Source organism: Aquarana catesbeiana, linkage group LG08 (genome assembly GCF_042186555.1).
Source record: "Aquarana catesbeiana isolate 2022-GZ linkage group LG08, ASM4218655v1, whole genome shotgun sequence".
Classification (NCBI taxonomy): Eukaryota; Metazoa; Chordata; class Amphibia; order Anura; family Ranidae; genus Aquarana; species Aquarana catesbeiana.
Window position 1 is genome coordinate 294,232,426 of NC_133331.1, and position 20,080 is coordinate 294,252,505.

The 20,080-nt window shown below is 46.7% G+C and overlaps 1 protein-coding gene and 1 long non-coding RNA gene across 2 annotated transcripts in view; both read right to left on the minus strand.

The window, feature by feature from the left end:
• LOC141104772 (uncharacterized) overlaps window positions 1-6,081 on the minus strand; it is a 56,736-nt gene extending 50,655 nt beyond the window's left edge. Inside the window, exons 1-5 of the mRNA XM_073594504.1 lie at window positions 5,986-6,081; window positions 5,669-5,896; window positions 5,365-5,595; window positions 4,575-4,763; window positions 4,365-4,488 (exon numbers count right to left, since the gene is read on the minus strand). Of these exons, the coding sequence (XP_073450605.1) occupies window positions 4,365-4,488; window positions 4,575-4,763; window positions 5,365-5,595; window positions 5,669-5,887 (763 nt within the window). The 5' untranslated portion in view covers window positions 5,888-5,896; window positions 5,986-6,081. The remainder of the gene's footprint in view (window positions 1-4,364; window positions 4,489-4,574; window positions 4,764-5,364; window positions 5,596-5,668; window positions 5,897-5,985) is intronic.
• A 333-nt stretch (window positions 6,082-6,414) lies between these two features.
• Window positions 6,415-12,107, minus strand: LOC141105007 (uncharacterized). The gene is made up of 4 exons (XR_012235510.1): window positions 11,431-12,107; window positions 8,264-8,565; window positions 7,500-7,637; window positions 6,415-6,567 (listed from the first exon to the last, which is right to left on the minus strand). It is a non-coding gene; the product is annotated as an uncharacterized lncRNA (long non-coding RNA).
• Between the last annotated feature and the right edge of the window lie 7,973 nt (window positions 12,108-20,080).

Below are 20,080 nucleotides of genomic sequence, written 5' to 3' on the forward strand. Positions count from 1 at the left end.
GGCCACAGACTTTTCTGGCCTGCCTCAGAAGATCTTGTAATCCTGGGTACCTGGTCAAGGGTGGAGAGAAGGTTGGTGCCATTGTCGCATACGACCATTCTTGGCTCAAGCTGCCATTGCGTCAACCACCTCTGAGCCCGCCCCTGCAGAGCTGACAGAATCTCTGCCCCAGTGTGGCTCCTGTCCCCTAGGCAGACCAACTGAAGCACCGCATGGAATCTTTTAGCCTGAATGCTCAGACAAAATGTGGCAGAACCACCACCAGCATTTTGGAGGCATGATGGCGGAACCCTGTCCTGCATCCTTTCCAGCTGCCGGCAGTTACCCAGTATGCCATGAATGAAAGGTAACGTCCCTCACCATGCCTGCTGGACCATGAGTCAGCGGTAATGTGAACCTTACTGCTGACCGCCCTGTCCAACGAGGCCAAAATATTGCCTTCCACATGACGGTAGAGAGCTGGAATGGCCTTATGTGAAAAAAAAATGTCTTTTTTGGAACCTGCCACTGTGGTACAGCACATTCCACAAATTCACAAAAGGGGGCAGAGTCTACCAGCTGAAAAGGCAGCAGTCGCAGTGCTAGCAATTTGGCCAAGCTAGCATTTAGACACTGGGCATGTGGATGGCCGGAACAGTTTTTTTTTTTTTTTTTTTTTTTTTTACGGTTTAGCAACTGGAGTAGCGAAATATGCCTGCTGAAATCAACTGGTGGTGTACTGCTAGCAGATTGGATGCAAGTACTTGTGGCACCTATTGCTATACCTTCATTCCTCTCAGTGCAGGTTTTTGAGAGGACTTGAGGTATAGTAGTTGAGATCCCTGATGAGGAGCAAGGAGAAGTCTGCCTTTTTTATGATGTGGATCTTTCAGGTGCTGTTGCCAAAGGACTGCATGGCAGGTCATCATATGTCTTGCCAAGCATGTGGTGTTCTGGCCATGCTTGATCCGCTTCAGACATAGTTTGCAAACAGCAATGGTGTGATCTACTGCACAAGTGTTGAAAAAAGCCCACACCGATGAACTTTTGGAAGTCAGCGGGGAGTCAGCAGCGCCCTGCACCTGTGGAGCTCTGTGGTGTGATGCAATAGGGTGACTGCCCTTAAGCTGGCCTCTGGAGAACATCCTCCTCACTTTCCTCCTCTTTTCTCTCAGGCACCCAAGTACAGTCAGTGACCTCATCATCCGCTCCCTCCTCGTCACTGGAGCAAACTTGGCAGTATGCTGCAGCTGGTTGAACATGACTGCTAGTTTCTTGTCTTTCTGTGGCACCCCCTCTCTAGGCTCACATTACTCCCTTTCTCAACTTGTGAACCATCATCGGAGCCTTCAAATTGCTGCATGTAACCGACACTATGGTTGAATAATGACTGCACTGTATTATATACTGTACACTGACTGCAATGTATTATATACTGTACACACTATTATATACTGTGTACACCGACTGCACTGTAGTATATACTGTACACCACCTGCACTGTATTTTATACCGTACACCGCATGCACTGCATTATATACTGTACACCGACTGCACTGTATTATATACTGTACACCGACTGCACTGTATTATATACTGTACACTGACTGCACACCACCTGCACTGTATTATATACTGTACACCAACTGCACTTGTATACTGTACACCGCCTGCACTGTATTATATACTGTAAACCGCCTGCACTGTACATCGACTGCACTGTATTATATATCACCACAAAGCTTCTAATCCACTCCCTGGTCATCTCCCGCCTCGACTACTGCAACTCCCTCCTCATTGGTTTACCTCTAAATAGGCTATCCCCACTTCAGTCCATCATGAACGCTGCTGCCAGGCTCATCCACCACACAAACCGCTCAGCGTTTGCCACACCCCTCTGCCAATCTCTCCATTGGCTGCCACTCAGTCACCGAATTAAATTCAAGATACTAACTATAACTTACAAAGCCATCCACAACCTGGCCCCCAGCTACATCTCTAACCTAGTCACAAAATACCAACCTAATCGTTCTCTTTGCTCCTCCCAAGACCTCCTGCTCTCTAACTCCCTTGTCACCTCATCCCATGCTCGCCTTCAGGACTTCTCCAGAGCCTCCCCCATCCTCTGGAATGCTCTACCCCAATCCGTCTGATTTTCTCCTACTTTATCTACTTTCAGACGATCCCTGAAAACTCATCTCTTCAGAGAAGCCTATCTGGCCCCCACCTAACAATTGTACATTTATCTTCTCAATCAGCACATCACCCACAGTTATTACCTCTTGTATCTCTTGACCTTCCCTCTTAGATTGTAAGCTCTAAGGAGCAGGGCCCTCTGATTCCTACTGTATCAAATTGTATTGTATTTGTACTGTTTACCCTCAAGTTGTAAAGCGCTACGTAAACTGTTGGCGCTATATAAATACTGTATAATAATAATAATAATACTGTACACCGCCTGCACTGTATCATATACTGTACACCGACTGAACTGTATTATATACTGTACACCGACTGAACTGTATCATATACTGTACACCGACTGAACTGTATCATATACTGTACACTGCCTGCACTTGTATACTGTACACTGACTGCACTGTATTATATACTGTACAACTGTACACTGACCGCACTGTATAATATACTGTACACTGAGATATATATATATATATATATATATATATATATATATATATATATATATATATATATATATATATATATATATATATATATATTACATTGCCTGCACGCCACTAACCTGCCTAATCTATCACAAGTTCTCCATATTAACACACTACATATGGCTGCCATGTAAGCAGCCTTGTATAGTGTGGGGCATGGACTTAGCCCCTGAGCCATGATTGGCCAAAGGCACCCTGCCTTTGGCTAATCATGGCTCTGACAGCACTGTGATTGGCCAAAGCATGCAGGTCAGGTGCATGCTTTGGCCAATCAGCAGCTGTATCTGCACTGCGATCTCGCAGTGCATTATGGGTCACTCCGCGGCACTCGAATTTGCCTACGAACAGCTGATGTTGGAGTCGAACTTACGTTCGACTCAAAACATACAGCCCATCCCTATTGGGAACATTACATTATATTGAGGAATGGAGATGGACCTTTCATATGGTGTACAGTATCTCCTCCTCATTTGTTGGGAACATTACATTATATTGAGGAATGGAGATGGACCTTTCATATGGTGTACAGTATCTCCTCCTCATTTGTTGGGAACATGACATTATATTGAGGAATGGAGATGGACCTTTCATATGGTGTACAGTATCTCCTCCTCATTTGTTGGGAACAGGACATTATATTGGAGGAATGGAGATGGACCTTTCATATGGTGTACAGTATCTCCTCCTCATTTGTTGTGAACATGACATTATATTGAGGAATGGAGAAGGACCTTTCATATGGTGTACAGTATCTCCTCCTCATTTGTTGGGAACAGGACATTATATTGGAGGAATGGAGAAGGACCTTTCATATGGTGTACAGTATCTCCTCCTCATTTGTTGGGAACATGACGTTATATTGAGGAATGGAGATGGACCTTTCATATGGTGTACAGTATCTCCTCCTCATTTGTTGGGAACATGACGTTATATTGAGGAATGGAGATGGACCTTTCATATGGTGTACAGTATCTCCTCCTCATTTGTTGGGAACATGACGTTATATTGAGGAATGGAGATGGACCTTTCATATGGTGTACAGTATTTCCTCCTCATTTGTTGGGAACATGACATTATATTGAGGAATGGAGATGGACCTTTCATATGGTGTACAGTATCTCCTCCTCATTTGTTGGGAACATGACGTTATATTGAGGAATGGAGATGGACCTTTCATATGGTGTACAGTATGTCCTCCTCATTTGTTGGGAACATGACATTATATTGAGGAATGGAGATGGACCTTTCATATGGTGTACAGTATCTCCTCCTCATTTGTTGGGAACATGACGTTATATTGGAGGAATGGAGATGGACCTTTCATATGGTGTACAGTATCTCCCCCTCATTTGTTGGGAACATGACATTATATTGAGGAATGGAGATGGACCTTTCATATGGTGTACAGTATCTCCTCCTCATTTGTTGGGAACATGATGTTATATTGAGGAATGGAGATGGACCTTTCATATGGTGTACAGTATCTCCTCCTCATTTGTTGGGAACATGACATTATATTGAGGAATGGAGATGGACCTTTCATATGGTGTACAGTATCTCCTCCTCATTTGTTGGGAACATGACGTTATATTGAGGAATGGAGATGGACCTTTCATATGGTGTATAGTATCTCCGTGTCATTTGGTGGATGGGGGGTCTAGGTGTAGCTCTCTCCCTTACAATAAGGTCTCCTCTTACCCGGTGATGTGAGGGGCAGCTGATTGTCCATCATGACGTCCTTGTAGAGATCCTTGTGTCCTTCTAAATACTCCCACTCCTCCATGGAGAAATAGACAGTGACATCCTGACACCTTATAGGAACCTGACACACACAATGATACAGTCACCATCCAGACACATCCCCTGTCTGTTACTGGATAATGTCCCAGAATTCCCAGCACCGCTCACCTCTCCTGTCAGAAGATGGATCATCATGGTGGTCAGTTTCAGGATCTTCTGCTCATTCTGTCTCTCAGGTATTAGGGATGGAGGTGGGGGGGTGGTAATTAAGTTTTGGCCTCTCCTCTGTCTTGTAGAGGTTTGGTGAGGTCTCCCCCTTGTGTTATGTTTAGATTTCTTCATCACTACTTCACAGTCCTGGGTTACAGAAGGAGAAATATTACTGTCCCATCTTCCCTCACCCTAAAATTGTGCCTGTTCCATCACAGGAGGGACTATGAAAATTAAAGCAATCTGCTGTCTGGCAAGGGGGACACCAGTACAGTACAGGTACAGAACAGGTACACATCAGAGGGCAGACTGTGGAGCAATGTGAAGCATGAAATGTAGAGAATGGTGTACCATGTGGAGAAGTGTAGAGTATAAAATGTTGTGGACCAGTATGGAATATGGAAAGTACAGCACAGTGTAGAGTCTGAAGCAGTGTAGAGTATAGAAACATACAGCACAGTGCCCTGTGTGGAGCAGTATGGAGTATAGAATGAACAGCACAGTGCTGGTGACAAAGGTTGGAGTAATGGGAGTAGAGGTGGAGTAGGACATGTTGGAGGAGGTGGAGAATACATCATGGCTTCCAATGCTGGACAGAAAGAGAGATCAGAATATTCTGGGCTCGGGGGCGGGGGGGGGGGATTAAAGAAAACCTGTCTCATGGGCAAAAGCACAAGTTGCTTTATTAGGAATTTGAACAAAATACATCCCAGTGTAAATCAAATATTAACCCCTTCCTTCCACCCACCTCTCTAGTCAGCAGGCTGAGGACCTCCAGGTTGAGGTTCAATATCTTCTCATTCCGGGGAAATTCCGTCCTCTCAATATTCACAAAACTCAAAGGCTGCTGATGCTCTATCATGACGTCTTTGTAGAGATCATTGTGTCCTTCTAAATACTCCTTCATCGCCCCATACTCCTCATCCTCCTCTTTATACTCTTCTTTAACAACAATATTATAATCCTCGAGGTTTCCACTCTGAATATATTAAAAACATTCATTGTAACAATCATGCTTGTGTATAAATTACCAATAATTGTCAATCATCTACCTGATGATGGTGAGGGATGAGGTGACCTTCCTGTGTGGAATCCCAGGAATACAGAGGACGAGGACATCTCTCTGGTGAGTTCCTGTAGCTGGATGACTCCACCATGGTGTCCTGGTACAGATCTTTGAGTACTTTTGGAAACTCTGACTCCTCCATCACTCCATCGTCATCATCCTCCTCTTGTATCTCCTCTTTAACCTCAACTTTAGAATCTCTCATATTTCCACTCTGAATATATAATAAAAATGACATCAATGGTAACAATGCAGATAATGTACAGATCCTAATGATACTATCAGTGATTGTTCCTCATCTACCTGATGATGGTGAGGGATGGTGTGATCTTCCTGTGTGGAATCCCGGGAATACAGAGGACGGGGACATCTCTCTGGTGGGTTCCCATTACTGGATCCATCTGTAGGAAACACACACACTGACTGAATACATTGTTTCTATGTGTTTATCAGATGATGGGGGATCTAGGTGGACCCTCCGTACTGCTCTCTCCTTTACAATAAAGTCTCCTCTTACCCGGTGATGTGAGGGGCGGCTGATTGTCCATCATGACGTCCTTGTAGAGATCCTTGTGTCCTTCTAAATACTCCCACTCCTCCATGGAGAAATAGACAGTGACATCCTGACACCTTATAGGAACCTGACACACACAATGATACAGTCACCATCCAGACACATCCCTTGTCTGTTACTGGATAATGTCCCAGAATTCCCAGAATCCTCCTCACCTCTCCTGTCAGCAGATGGACCATCGTGGTGGTCAGTTCCAGGATCTTCTTCTCAGGTATGGGAAAACAAGGGGGAGGCACCATGGTGGGGCTCTGGGTCCTGCTCCATCCTCCTGAGATTGGCTCCCCACTAGACTTCTTCACTACAACATAATCCTACAGATCAGGAAAAATATAAACCGATATCAATCATCTGACATCATCTAAATGTCTACAATAAGAACATGGTCTACTGACCAGACTAGACAAGAGTGATGTCATGTGACCTCCCAGAATCCTCCTCACCTCTCCGGTCAGGTCTGTGTTTTATTAATAGAGATAAGAGTGATGTCATGTGACCTCCCAGAATCCTCCTCACCTCTCCGGTCAGGTCTATGTTTTATTAATAGAGATAAGAGTGATGTCATGTGACCTCCCAGAATCCTCCTCACCTCTCCGGTCAGGTCTGTGTTTTATTAATAGAGATAAGAGTGATGTCATGTGACCTCCCAGAATCCTCCTCACCTCTCCGGTCAGGTCTGTGTTTTATTAATAGAGATAAGAGTGATGTCATGTGACCTCCCAGAATCCTCCTCACCTCTCCGGTCAGGTCTGTGTTTTATTAATAGAGATAAGAGTGATGTCATGTGACCTCCCAGAATCCTCCTCACCTCTCCGGTCAGGTCTGTGTTTTATTAATAGAGATAAGAGTGATGTCATGTGACCTCCCAGAATCCTCCTCACCTCTCCGGTCAGGTCTGTGTTTTATTAATAGAGATAAGAGTGATGTCATGTGACCTCCCAGAATCCTCCTCACCTCTCCGGTCAGGTCTGTGTTTTATTAATAGAGATAAGAGTGATGTCATGTGACCTCCCAGAATCCTCCTCACCTCTCCGGTCAGGTCTGTGTTTTATTAATAGAGATAAGAGTGATGTCATGTGACCTCCCAGAATCCTCCTCACCTCTCCGGTCAGGTCTGTGTTTTATTAATAGAGATAAGAGTGATGTCATGTGACCTCCCAGAATCCTCCTCACCTCTCCGGTCAGGTCTGTGTTTTATTACTAGAGATAAGAGTGATGTCATGTGACCTCCCAGAATCCTCCTCACCTTTCCGGTGAGCAGGTAGATGATCTCCAGGGTGAGGTTTAATATCTTCTCCAACCTTTGACTCCAGTCTTCCTCCATCCTGATTGTGGTGGTCATGTGATCTGTACAGTACACTCCTCTTCATAGATGGGTCAAAAACTGAAAATGTTAAACCAATTTTATTATCTCCAAGAATCAGGATACTGCAGAATGAAAAGACACCTTTGGAGGTGTTGACTGTGGCCCGTATTCTGATTATCAAAGAGAAGATAAATGGTTGTGTGAGCTCTATGAAGTCTTCCAAGCCAGGACTCTCCTATTCTATCGGGTGAAAGGATTATTACTACTAGCCGAGTTCTAAATAATAAAATTAAACATTTATTTAAACACATTTAAAACCATTTTTTATATTAATAACAGGAGACTACCTTGAACCCTTTATATTGCTGTCTAGCATTCATAGGAAATATCACAAGCAACGTTGTGGAAATACGGAGTTTGAGAAAGTGATGAGACATCCAGACTGATACGTCAGATAGTAAGCTAGTGATAGGTGAGGAATCTGAAGGGGTGAGATGAGGAGTATAGAGATGAGGTTTTGTCAGCCTAGGGATGGTATTGTAAGCCATGGCCAACCAACTGACCCTGACAGGTGTAGAGGACAAAGCCTTGGGGAATCCCTATGGCCACTTCCAGCCTTAACCAATCTCAACCCTAACTAGTCTTAGCAATGCCATCCCACCAAAAACAGCAACCCAAAGACATATACAATCTCAAAGACTGACCGGATGTCCGGGAACCACAAAGCACAGCTTTGACCCGTAAGTGTGTCCAATGGTTGAGGTGTCCTTCATGAAACAGTGATGGGTGACATGTTGGAATGTACGTAGTGATGTCACATGGTGGTTTCTCCCATGTACCCACACACTCGTAGGGTAGATTCAGACAAGTCTTCTTTATGTCGTTTTCACGTTCCTGACGCTCAGTAAATTGGCTCCTGGTGCTGGTGGATCCATATAACAATGATATACCCAGACGTATAGTATGAAGGGCTTGTATTGATGGGCTCCAAGATTAGATCTGATTCCTATAATTATTAATGATGTAATAAATAGCAATATGTGTGTGTGGCAGTAGATATTGGATGTCTATATTAATGTATGTAATAATATTATATTCACATATTATTACTTCTATAAGATCTTATTCTCCTACCTATGCACTCCATGCAACTTCCCAAACAATCCTTTTCCTCTCTCCGACCATCACCTTATTAGTTTCTCTCTCCCCCCGTCTTCCACCACCTTTCCCTCCAATCGCCTAACCATCACCTGTAGAAACCTTCGCAACTTCAACTCCTCTCTCCTCTATTCTGCTACTGACCACCTCTATGACAAAATCTCTCCCCTGTCCTGCCCCAACCAAGCCACGTCCATCTACAATAAATCTCTGTCCTCCACCCTGGACAAGCTCACTCCCCTCACTACACGCAGAATCAGACCTCGACCCCTACAACCCTGGCAAACAGATGACACTAAAATTCTCAAAAAACGTAGTCGCGCTCTTGAGCGTCTGTGGCACAAGACTAAGTCTCTCAAAGACTTCAACCAATACAAATCTGCTCTCCAAAAATACTATTCTTTCCTCCACACTGCCAAGCAAACCTATTTTACAGCTCTTATTAACACTTTCTCATCCAGTCCCCGTAAACTCTTCTCTACCTTCAACTCTCTACTTTCTCCTCCACCGCCTCCACCCACTGACTCACTCACTGCCCAGGAAATCGCTAATCACTTCAAAAACAAGATTGATACAATCCGTGATGAAATCTCCACTCTACAGGTATCTCCCCCAGCTAAGACCCCATGTCAACAGGTACAACTGACACTCCCCCTATTCAAATCTGCTACTACAGATGAAGTTGCTAAACTCCTTTCTATCGCCCACCTAACCACCTGTCCCCTGGACCCTATTCCCTTTCCAATGTCACGGTCACCCTCTGACTCCATCCTACACTCTCTAACCCACATCTTCAATCTGGCATCTTCCCCAATGCTCTAAAACATGCACTGGTCACCCCCATACTTAAAAAGCCGTCCTTGGACCCCACCAATGCTAACAACCTACACCCAATCTCCTTGCTCCCCTTTTCCTCTTAACCCCTTGAATGCCTGTTTTACAACCAACTGAGTGACCACCTCATTAAAAACAACCTTCTTGATCCTCTTCAATGTGGATTTCGCCCTCAACACTCCACAGAAATTGCTCTTTTAAAACTCACAAATGACCTACTAACTGCAAAAACCAACGGACACTATTCTGTACTCCTACTTCTGGATCTTTCAGCTGCCTTTGACACGGTTGACCACCCCCTCCTCCTCGAAAAACGTTACTCCCTCAGTCTCCGTGACTGTGCTCTTCAGGGGCTCATCCTACCTATCCCAACGCACCTTCAGTGTCACTTACAATTCTACTTCCTCCACTCCTCTTCCCTTCTCCGTCGGGGTCCCCCAAGGTTCTGTTCTTGGACCTCTTTTATCTTCAATCTACACCTCTTCCCTGGGTCAGCTGATAGCCTCTCACGGCTTTCAATATCATTTCTACGCTGACGACACACAAATCTATCTCTCCACCCCTCAACTCACTCCATCAGTCTCCTCACGCATCACTAACTTACTAACCAACATATCTGTATGGATGTCACACCACTTCCTCAAACTCAACTTGTCCAAAACTGAGCTTATAATATTTCCTCCCCCACGTTCCTCTTCCCCGGACTTCTCTGTCAAGAGCAATGGCAAAACCATCCCCCCATCCCCCCATGTCAGGGTGCTAGGTGTTATCCTGGATTCTCAACTCTCCTTTCAGCCCCACATCCAATCACTTTCCAAAGCTTGTCGCCTCAACCTCCGCAACATCTCTAAACTACGTCCCTTTCTAACCAATGAAACCACAAAGCTCCTGATTCACTCCCTGGTTATCTCTCACCTCGACTACTGCAACTCCCTTCTCATTGGCTTACCTTTAAATAGACTCCTCCCCCCTTCAGTCCATCATGAATGCTGCTGCCAGACTCATCCACCTTACAAACCGCTCAGTGTCTGCTACCCCTCTCTGCCAATCCCTCCATTGGTCTTCATTCAGTGTCCTCAACCCCTCTCTGCCAATCCCTCCATTGGTCTCCATTCAGTGTCTGCTACCCCTCTCTGCCAATCCCTCCACTGGTCTCCATTCAGTGTCTGCTACGCCTCTCTGCCAATCCCTCCATTGGTCTCTATTCAGTGTCTGCTATGCCTCTCTGCCAATCCCTCCATTGGTCTCTATTCAGTGTCTGCTATGCCTCTCTGCCAATCCCTCCATTGGTCTCCATTCAGTGTCTGCTACCCCTCTCTGCCAATCCCTCCACTGGTCTCCATTCAGTGTCCTCCACCCCTCTCTACCAATCCCTCCATTGGCTGCCACTCGCACAACAAATTAAATTCAAAATACTAACAATAAGTTACAAACCATCCACAACTCTTCCCCCAGTTACATCACTAACCTAGTCTCCAAATACCAACCTAATCCCCCTCTTCGTTCCTCTCAGGACCTCTTGCTCTCTAGCTCCCTCATCACCTCCTCCCATATCCGCCTCCAGGACTTCTCCCGAGCCTCGCCCATCCTCTGTCTCCAAATGTATCCACCTTTAGGCGATCCCTGAAAACTTTCCTCTTCAGAGAAGCCTATCCTGCCTCCATCTAATAACTGCACTATTTTCTCCATTAGCTCATCCCCCACAGCTATTACCCTTTTGTATAACTTGACCCTCCCGCCTAGATTGTAAGCTCTAACGAGCCGAGCCCTCTGATTCCTCCTGTATTGTAGTTGTTCTGTCTGCCCTCATGTTGTAAAGCGCTGCGCAAACTGTCGGCGCTATATAAATCCTGTTATATAATAATAATAATCTTATTACCTCCTCATCTGTCCCAGCAGCGACTCCTCTCTACTTCCTCCCAACTCACCTCTCTCCCGGAAATTCCTATTTATACCTGACATCACTTCCTGTGTGTACCTGACATCACTTCCTGTCTGTGGTGGTCATAGAGACTTCCTGTATGCGTTCCATTGCATATAAGCGAGATCACCACCTTGTGGAGATGATAGGGACTGCCGTCTTTGGTCATTCTTTTTTTTGGCCGGTCTCGTTGTACATCTTCCAAATCCGGATCACATTTCAGTTAGCCCCTTCAGTCCCTGGGACTTTTTCTCCCCATATAAGGTTATCCTTAGATTTTTTTTTTTTTGTAAAGTATTATACGTCATATTTTTCTGCTCACAGATGGGTCTTTAATTTAACAAATTTGAATTGATATAAATATTTAAATAACACATTAATTCATGAATGCAATATAACACAATATAATACAACCTAGGAGAAGGGGTGCCAGCCAACTCATGACTAATTACTACCATATGTAAGCTCCCCAGAGGTGTACAGACTAGGCCTACAGTATATAAACTCACCGGCCACTTTATTGGGTCCACCTTGCTAGTCTCGGGTTGGACCCCCTTTATTAGGACCACCTTGCTAGTACCGGGTTGGACCCCCTTTATTAGGACCACCTTGTTAGTAGCGGGTTGGACCCCCTTTATTAGGGCCACCTTGCTAGTCTCGGGTTGGACCCCCTTTATTAGGACCACCTTGCTAGTAGCAGGTTGGACCCCCTTTATTAGGACCACCTTGCTAGTCTCAGGTTGGACCCCCTTTATTAGGAGCACCTTGCTAGTACCGGGTTGGACCCCTTCATTAGGGCCACCTTGCTAGTCTTGGGTTGGACCCCCTTTATTAGGTCCACCTTACTAGTCTCGGGTTGGACCCCCTTTATTAGGTGCACCTTGCTAGTCTCGGGTTGGACCCCCTTTATTAGGAGCATCTTGCTAATACCTGGTTGAACCCCCTTTATTAGGACCACATTGCTAGTCTCGGGTTGGACCCCCTTTATTAGGGCCACCTTGCTAGTCTTGGGTTGGACCCCCTTTATTAGGACCACCTTGCTAGTCTCGGGTTGGACCCCCTTTATTAGGTCCACCTTGCTAGTAGCAGGTTGGAGCCCCTTTATTAGGTCCACCGTCCTAGTAAATGGTTGGACCCCCTTTATTAGGTCCCCCTTGCTAGTAGCGGGTTGTACCCCCTTTGGCCTTCATTCTTGGTGGCATAAATACAACAAGGTGTTGGAAACGTTCCTCAGAGATTTTGCTCCATAGTGACCTGATAACATCACACAGTTGCTGCAGATTTGCTGGCTGCACATCCATGATACCAATCTCCTGTTCCACCACATCCCAAAGGTGCTCTATTGGATGGAGATGTGGTGAGTGTGGAGGCCATTGTCCAGTGGTGAGATGATTGGAGCTTTGTGACATGGTGCATTATCCTGCTGGAAGGAGCCATCAGAAGATGGGGACACTATAGTAATAAAGGGATGGACATGGTCAGCAACAATGATGTGGTGATTAAACCCCATCCCCCACACCATTACACCCCCAGCCTGAACCAGTGATACCCCATCCCCCACACCATTACACCCCCACCTCCAGCCTGAACCAGTGATATCCCATCCCCCACACCATTACACCTCCACCACCAGCCTGAACCGGTGATATCCCATCCCCCACACCATTACACCCCCACCACCAGCCTGAACCGGTGATACCCCATCCCCCACACCATTACACCCCCACCACCAGCCTGAACCGGTGATACCCCATCCCCCACACCATTACACACCCACCACCAGCCTGAACCGGTGATATCCCATCCCCCACACCATTACACCCCCACCACCAGCCTGAACCGGTGATATCCCATCCCCCACACCATTACACCCCCACCACCAGCCTGAACCGGTGATATCCCATCCCCCACACCATTACACCTCCACCACCAGCCTGAACCGGTGATACCCCATCCCCCACACCATTACACCCCCACCACCAGCCTGAACCAGTGATATCCCATCCCCCACACCATTACACCCCCACCACCAGCCTGAACCGGTGATATCCCATCCCCCACACCATTACACCCCCACCACCAGCCTGAACCGGTGATATCCCATCCCCCACACCATTACACCCCCACCACCAGCCTGAACCGGTGATATCCCATCCCCCACACCATTACACCTCCACCACCAGCCTGAACCGGTGATATCCCATCCCCCACACCATTACACCCCCACCACCAGCCTGAACCGGTGATATCCCATCCCCCACACCATTACACCCCCACCACCAGCCTGAACCGGTGATATCCCATCCCCCACACCATTACACCCCCACCACCAGCCTGAACCGGTGATATCCCATCCCCCACACCATTACACCCCCACCACCAGCCTGAACCGGTGATATCCCATCCCCCACACCATTACACCCCCACCACCAGCCTGAACCGGTGATATCCCATCCCCCACACCATTACACCCCCACCACCAGCCTGAACCGGTGATATCCCATCCCCCACACCATTACACCCCCACCACCAGCCTGAACCGGTGATATCCCATCCCCCACACCATTACACCCCCACCACCAGCCTGAACCGGTGATACCCCATCCCCCACGCCATTACACCCCCACCACCAGCCTGAACCGGTGATATCCCATCCCCCACACCATTACACCCCCACCACCAGCCTGAACCGGTGATATCCCATCCCCCACACCATTACACCCCCACCACCAGCCTGAACCGGTGATATCCCATCCCCCACACCATTACACCTCCACCACCAGCCTGAACCGGTGATATCCCATCCCCCACACCATTACACCTCCACCACCAGCCTGAACCAGTGATATCCCATCCCCCACACCATTACACCACCAGCCTGAACCATTGATAGAAGACAGGATGGATCCATGCGCCAAATTCTGACCCCACCGTCTGAATGTCGGAGCTGAAATCCAGACTCATCAGATCAGGCAACGTTTTTCCAATCTTTTATTGTCAAATTTTGGTGATCCTGTGCCAATTGTAGCCTCAGTTTCCTGTTCTTAGCTGACAGGAGTGGCACCTGGTGTGGTCTTCTGCTGATGTAGCCCATCTGCTTCAATGTTGGATGTTTTGTGCATTCAGAGATGGTATTTTGCATACCTTGGATGTAACGAGAGGTTATTTGAGTTACTGTTGTCTCTTTATCACCTGGGACCAGTCTGCCCATTCTCCTCTGACATCAACAAGGCATTTTCCTTCACACAACTGCCGCTCACTGGATATTTTCTCTTTTCCCCACCATTCTCTGTAATCCCGAGAGATGGTTGTGTGTGAAAATCCCAGAAATACTCAGACCAGCCCGTCTGCCACCAACAACCATGCCACGTTCAAAGTCACCCAGATCCCCTTTCTTCCCCATTCTGATGCTCAGTTTGTAACTTCAGCAAGTCGCCATCACCACGTCTAGATGCCTAAATGCATTGAGTTGCTGCCGTGTTATTGGCTGTTTAGCGATTTGTGTTGCCAAGCAATGGAACAGGTGGACCTGATAAAGTGGCTGGTGAGTGGATATTTTTACATGACTATAAAATATATTTATTTTACTCTTCACCAATCTAGAATAAATAAAATGGAACAACTCAATTATTATATTAAGATCCAACTCATTCATACATGTCAGTGATGCCAATGGAAGGCTTCTAACAAACAAAGAAAAATGCATTTTTCTAAACTTTTGGTCTTTTTTCATTTATTTAGCAAAAAAAAAAAATCCCGTGGTGATTAAATACTGCCAAAAGAAAGCTCTGTCTCAAAAAATGATCATTTCATATGAGTACAGTCAGTGTTGAATGACTGAGTAATTGTCATTCGAAGTGTGAGGGCGATGAAGGCTGAAAATCGTCCTGGACAGGAAGTGGGTAAAAGCGTCCGGTATCGAAGGGGCTACTGAAGAGCTTGGTCCATCTCCATGGTGCCCAAAACAAAAAAATGTGGCCTAAGTAGGCTTACTGTCTGGGGAAGAAAGCTGAAGAAGAGTCCTGCTTAGCAGATTGCCGGTCCTGGCTTAAAGGTCCACAACGGGCCTGTAAGTGGGGCTGAATATGCTTAAAGGTCCACAACGAGCCTCTAAGTAGGGCTGAAGATACTTAAAGGTCCACAACGAGCCTCTAAGTAGGGCTGAATATGCTTAAAGGTCCACAACGAGCCTCTAAGTAGGGCTGAAGATACTTAAAGGTCCACAACGGGCCTGTAAGTGGGGCTGAATATGCTTAAAGGTCCACAACGGGCCTGTAAGTGGGGCTGAATATGCTTAAAGGTCCACAACGGGCCTGTAAGTGGGGCTGAATATGCTTAAAGGTCCACAACGAGCCTCTAAGTAGGGCTGAAGATACTTAAAGGTCCACATCAGGCCTGTAAGTGGGGCTGAAGATGCTTAAAGGTCTTGTTAGAAACCATGAAATCAGGCCGAGACAGAAGTACAGTTAAATCACACTTGTTTAATAATAAAAGTATAAAAAAAAACAAACGTAGTCAAAACATAGACAAAGTTCAGTAACCGGAACGGATAGTCAGCCAAGCCAGAAGTCAGGGATCAATGTGGTGGAACATCAAGCAGGATCTGGAGCCAGAAGGGATGTCAGCAAAGCAAGTCTTGAACAGGATCACAGGAGTTTCTGTGATGTTGACCAAGGCGAAGGCAGAGATCTTCTGGACTGGATGGCTTAAGTAGGCAGGACTGATGATCAGGATATCATCAACAGCTGAGTAACTGTGGAGAGATAGGAGCTGGCAATTAGCTGACAGCTGAGCAACCAGCTCAGAAAAGGAAGGGCTGAGCCCAGCCCTAACAGTACCCCCTCCTCAACGACCCCTCCCCCTCTGAGGACCACCAGGCTTGAGGGGAAAACATCTATGGTAATCACGGAGGAGGACAGGGGCATGTACGTCCGAGGATGGGACCCAAGAGCGTTCCTCCGGACCGTACCCTTTCCAATGCACCAGGTACTGTATGTGCCCACGGAACCTATGGGAGTCAACAATGGAATGTACTTCATACTCCTCATGGTTCTCAAACTGTACAGGGTGAGGACGTGACACCAAGGTGGTAAAGCCGTTGCAGACCAAAGGTTTTAATAAGGAGACATGAAATACATTCAAATACGCATATTAGAAGGAGGGTCTAATGCGTAAGCCACTGGGTTAATTCTGCGAGGAAAACGGAAAGGCCCAATAAAACGAGGTGTGAACTTCAGTGAGGGAACACGAAGTTGGAAGTTGTGAGATGACAGCCAGACCCTGTCCCCAACCTGGTACGAAGGCGCAGGCAGGCATCTGCGGTCAGCATGGAGTCTGTACCTATCATTAGCATGACGCAAAGCCTCCTGGACTTGTGCCCAAGTGGAACGAAGACCACGGAGATGCTCCTCTAATACAGGAATACTCTGCGGAACAAACGAGTCAGGCAACATGGAAGGTTGGAAACCATAATTTGCCATAAACAGGGACAATCGTGAAGGAGAATTCAAGGCACTGTTGTGAACAAACTCTGCCCACGGTAATAGGTCTGACCAGTTGTTATGATGGTCAGAAATATAGCAACGTAGGAATTGCTCCAAGGACTGATTGGCTCGTTCTGCGGCCCTATTAGAATGCGGGTGATACGCAGAGGAAAAAGCAAGCTGAATTCCCAACTGAACACAAAAGGCTCACCAGAACCGGGACACAAACTGACTAACCCTGTCTGAGACAATCACCTTGGGTAGCCCATGTAAGCGAAAGATCTCCTGAGCAAAAATGGAAGCCAGTTCCTTAGAAGTGGGCAACTTCTTAAGTGGAATATAATGATACATCTTTGAGAACCAGTCAACCACCATAAGGATAACTGTGTTGCCCTGGGAGTTGGGTAACTCCACAATGAAATCCATAGACAGGTGGGTCCAGGGCCTCTCTCCATTGGGTATGGGTTGTAGGAGGCCCACTGGAAGGTGTCGTGGAGTCTTACTCTGACCACACATGGAACAGGCAGCTAAGAAGGCAGTTACATCAGCACATAGACTAGGCCACCAGAATTGTTGGGAAATGACCCAATAGAGTTGATTATTCCCAGGGTGGCCAGCAGCCTTGGGAGAATGGTAAGTTTGGAGCAGGGCAGTACAGAGACTGGGACAAAGAAGCGGTCACAAGGTTTCTCAGGAGGAACATGGACCTGAGCAGCAAGAATTTTGTCATCCAAAGGAGAAGTGAGACTTGTTCGAACCGTAGCCAGAATACGATCAGGAAGAATCACAGGAACCAGAACCGACTCCAACTAGGAAGTGGAGGAAAATTGTTGTGACAAAGCGTCAGCCCTTACATTCTTAGTACCGGGTAAGAATGAGACAATGTAATTGAAACTAGACAAGAAAAGAGCCCATCGCTCCCTTCTGGGAGAGAGGTGTTTAGCCTCAAACAAGAATGTAAGATATGGTCAGTAAGAATGAGAACCGGCAGAGTGGTACCTTCGAGGAGATGTCTCCATTCTTTCAGGGGTAAAATGATCGCTAACAGCTCTCTGTCACCAATCTCGTAATTGTACTCCGCAGGTGACAATTTCTTGCAAAAGTAGCCACAAGGATGCATAGCGCTCTCAGAGGTAGGACATTGAGACAGAAGGGTGCCAACACCAGTCTCAGATGCATCAATCTCAAGGATAAAAGGTAATGTAGGATCAGGATGTGCCAACACAGGAGCAGAAAAAAAGGCAGCCTTGAGACTCTCAAAGGCCTTAATGGACTCTGGAGACCAACTCTGTGGGTTACCATCCTTTCTGGTCATATCAGTCAGGGGCTTGACCAGAGACGAGAAGTTACAAATAAACTTCCGATAATATTTGGCAAAGCCCAGGAAACGCTGCAGAGGATGTAACCCCATGGGTCGGGCCACTTAAGAACTGCCGAAAGTTTCTCTGGGTCCATCAAAAAACCAGCAGTGGAAATAACAATACCCAGGAATTTAACCTGTTCTCGATGGAACTCACACTTTTCCAGTTTACAATAGGGATTGTTCTCTCTTAGTTTCTGAAGCACATGACAGACATCTGTGTGGTGGCTCTCCAGGGACTTGGAAAATATGAGAATATCATCGAGAGAAACCACCACACATAACTGCAACAAATCTCGGAGGACATCGTTAATAAATTCCTGGAAAACTGCCAGGGCGTTACAAAGGCCAAAAGGCATTACGAGGTACTCATAATGGCCTGTTCTGGTATTAAACGCAGTTTTCCACTCGTCGCCCTCCTTAATCCTCACGAGATTGTATGTCCCTCTCAAATCAAGCATTGTGAAAACCGTTGCTCCCTTGAGGCGGTCAAATAACTCCGTAATCAACGGAATCGGATAGGAATTCTTAAATGTGAAACGATTGAGACCCCTATAATCAATACAAGGTCTCAGTTCACCACTCTTCTTCTTCACAAAGAAGAAACCAGCACCAGCAGGAGACAAGGATTTGCGGATGAAACCTCGAGAAAGTGCGTCTGCAACGTACTTCTCCATGGCCTTATCCTCCAAGACCGACAAAGGGTAAACCCGGCCATGAGGGGGTATGGCACCAGGTGGTCAATTGCGCAATCATACAACCGGTGTAGAGGCAAACTACCAGCTTGACCTTTGTCAAAGACATCGCTAAAATCGCGGTACTCCTCTGGCAGGGAGGAGAGTGAAGAGGTGCACAGGACCTTGGCTACCTTCTGGAAGCATGTTTCACTGAATTGTGGTGACCAGTTGAGAACCTCAGCATGGAGCCAATCAAAAGAGGGGTTGTGCCTCTGTAACCAAGAATAACCAATAACCAGCGGAAACTTAGGTGAGGAAATAACTTGGATTATATCATGGTGAAGAGCCCCTATGGCCATGGACAATGGAACAGTGTCATGGGTCACATGGGCAGACTGTAGAGGTCTCCTGTCAAGAGCTTCAATGGCAAGTGGAGTGTCACACAGCTGCAGCAGAATCAAGTGCTTCGATACAAAGGCAGCATCAATGAACAGGCCTGCAGCCCCAGAGTCAATTAGAGCCTGTATCTCAACGGACGACTCAGCCCAAGAAAGGGTAACCGAAACCAGGGGCTTATCCTTCTAGATAACTGGGGATGAAACAACGCCACCTAAGCTCTGTCCGTGACAGGACCTCAAGGTTTGGGCGTTCCCTGGCCACAATAAAGGCACAATCTCTCGCTCCTCCTAACGGTTCTCTCATCTGCAGAGAGACGCGTGAAACCCAAGTGCATGGGTTCACCTTCACTGACCGACTCGGTACCAGGAGGCATGGGAGATGAGGGAGGCATGGGTGGGACTGCAAAGCTCGGAGACTAACGTACAGGAAGCTTCCGCAAGCGCTCCTTAAAAGAGACTCTTTCTCTGAGTCTGGAGTCAATGAGGATGGCAAACGTGATTACCTTCTCCAGCTCAGTGGGTATATCTCGTGCTGCTATCTCATCCTTGATGGTATCCGAGAGGCCATGAGAAAAAGCAGCCACAAGGACCACAACCTCTGCTTCCAGAGTACAGAATCCAATGGCGTAGTCGGCAACAGTTCTTGTTCTCTGTTCGATGGACATGAGGCACTTGGCAGCAGAAGTGGAG